Genomic DNA, 1,570 nt, shown 5'->3' with positions numbered 1-1,570 from the left:
TTTCAGGACATTTGAAACTAGGACAGCCCTGGAATCCCCAATATTCCCAATGAAAAGGTAATCTCCCTGAGATCAGAAACAAATAACAACCCTCAAAATTTGACATTGAAGTTTTGAACTGCAGTTCTGAAACATGAACTAATTACTTATTATTAGAAGGATTAAACATGAACTAATTACTTAACTCTTTAAAATTTAACAACATTTTTGCAATAAGAGAGAGCAGGTTGGGCTCTAGAGCCCAAATGGCAAGATTCCTTCTACATTAAACAACAAAAACATGTCAGCATTTTAGCCTTTCATCACATTCACATACTTCACTTTTATATCATTTGCATGTTCAGCTTTGGAAGATGCTCCAGACACTCACAATGGGTTGCACACTGCTATTAATCTGTATTCTATTACAAATGGGAGGCAGGAGGAATGTAACTGTGATGGCCTCTGTTGCTTTTCCTGGGATGAAAGAGCAGTATGAGACGGTGAGATTGAGCCCTGGGGCTTCTGAAAAAGATGTGAAGAGAGCCTACCGTCGCCTTGCGTTGCAGGTATGCAAGTATCCATTTGAAGCTATGTCTCTTACTTTCAAGATCAGATATTTTCAATAAATCTTCCATTTTTGAAGCAAATAGAAAAAGAGATACTAGTTTGAAATAGAAATTAAAAATGTCAGACTTCACACATTCTTGAGAATTTTTAAGAAAATTTGTCTGGAAATATCCCTGGTCATATATAATGTCAGAAATCATTAATATTGCACTCATATGTTGATATAATCTGCTTACAGTATCATCCGGATGTTTGCAAAGGAGATGTGCATGGGGTTCAATTTCACAAGATCAATCAAGCTTATGAGGTAAATTGCCTGCCTAAGAGTAATCTTTATCTATATGCATTTTCATTCTGTAATATGGGACTCTTATGCAGGCCCACGGTTTTCTGATTGTTGTTACTTTTGTGATAATGAGCAGACCTTAATGTCCAATTTAGCAAAGGCAAAGCAGCAAAGCTATTCTGCTCATTACTCTGTCGAGGGCATGATGGGAATCAATAATGCTTATTGGGACGAGTCGAAAGAATGGATGGGATGGGAAGGAGCTGGAACCCTTGATTATTCCTCTCATATTAACATTTATGCCTGATGAAATTTTATCATAGACTGTGTAGGTGTCTATTGTCCGGCCTTGCAAACAGTTATGGCCTCTCCATTACCGATCCCATGTTGACTGTTATGGGCTATCTATAAAGTTCCTGCTATTGGCAGAAAAACAACTGTTTTAGAAAGCCCATAAAGCTTCTTCATTCAACTCATGGAAATACAATATGTTCTTCTAACTGTATAGTTGATTTTATTTATCTTCCGTTGGTTTCCATAACACAAAGGACTTACTGATCCAGATGAAGCAACAACTTTCTGAGTTGTCTCTGTTTTAGTGAGTCATTTAATTTGGTCATGGGTCCTGATTATTAGACTACATGTACATATGTTCTGTTCATTTATACTCTCAACTACTTGTACATACCTGCGGGATATCTCTCTGGACCATGCGATTATTATGGGGATCTACTC

General features: G+C 37.1%; 1 protein-coding gene across 1 annotated transcript; it reads left to right on the top strand.

Moving 5' to 3' along the window:
* Positions 1–218: 218 nt before the first annotated feature.
* Positions 219–1,298, top strand: LOC149230072 (chaperone protein dnaJ 8, chloroplastic-like). Its single transcript, XM_089375991.1, has 3 exons — positions 219–548; positions 788–856; positions 972–1,298. The coding sequence occupies exons 1-3, from the start codon at positions 354–356 to the stop codon at positions 1,140–1,142; spliced, it is 435 nt and encodes a 144-aa protein (XP_089232117.1). The 5' UTR covers positions 219–353; the 3' UTR covers positions 1,143–1,298.
* The last annotated feature ends 272 nt before the right edge of the window (positions 1,299–1,570 follow it).

This window comes from Pinus tabuliformis, chromosome J (genome assembly GCF_031772625.1).
Source record: "Pinus tabuliformis cultivar Carrire ecotype Pingquan chromosome J, CPIR1, whole genome shotgun sequence".
NCBI classification, from domain to species: Eukaryota; Viridiplantae; Streptophyta; class Pinopsida; order Pinales; family Pinaceae; genus Pinus; species Pinus tabuliformis.
The sequence above is the reverse complement of the archived record's forward strand: the minus strand, read 5'-3'. Positions and strand labels throughout refer to the sequence as shown.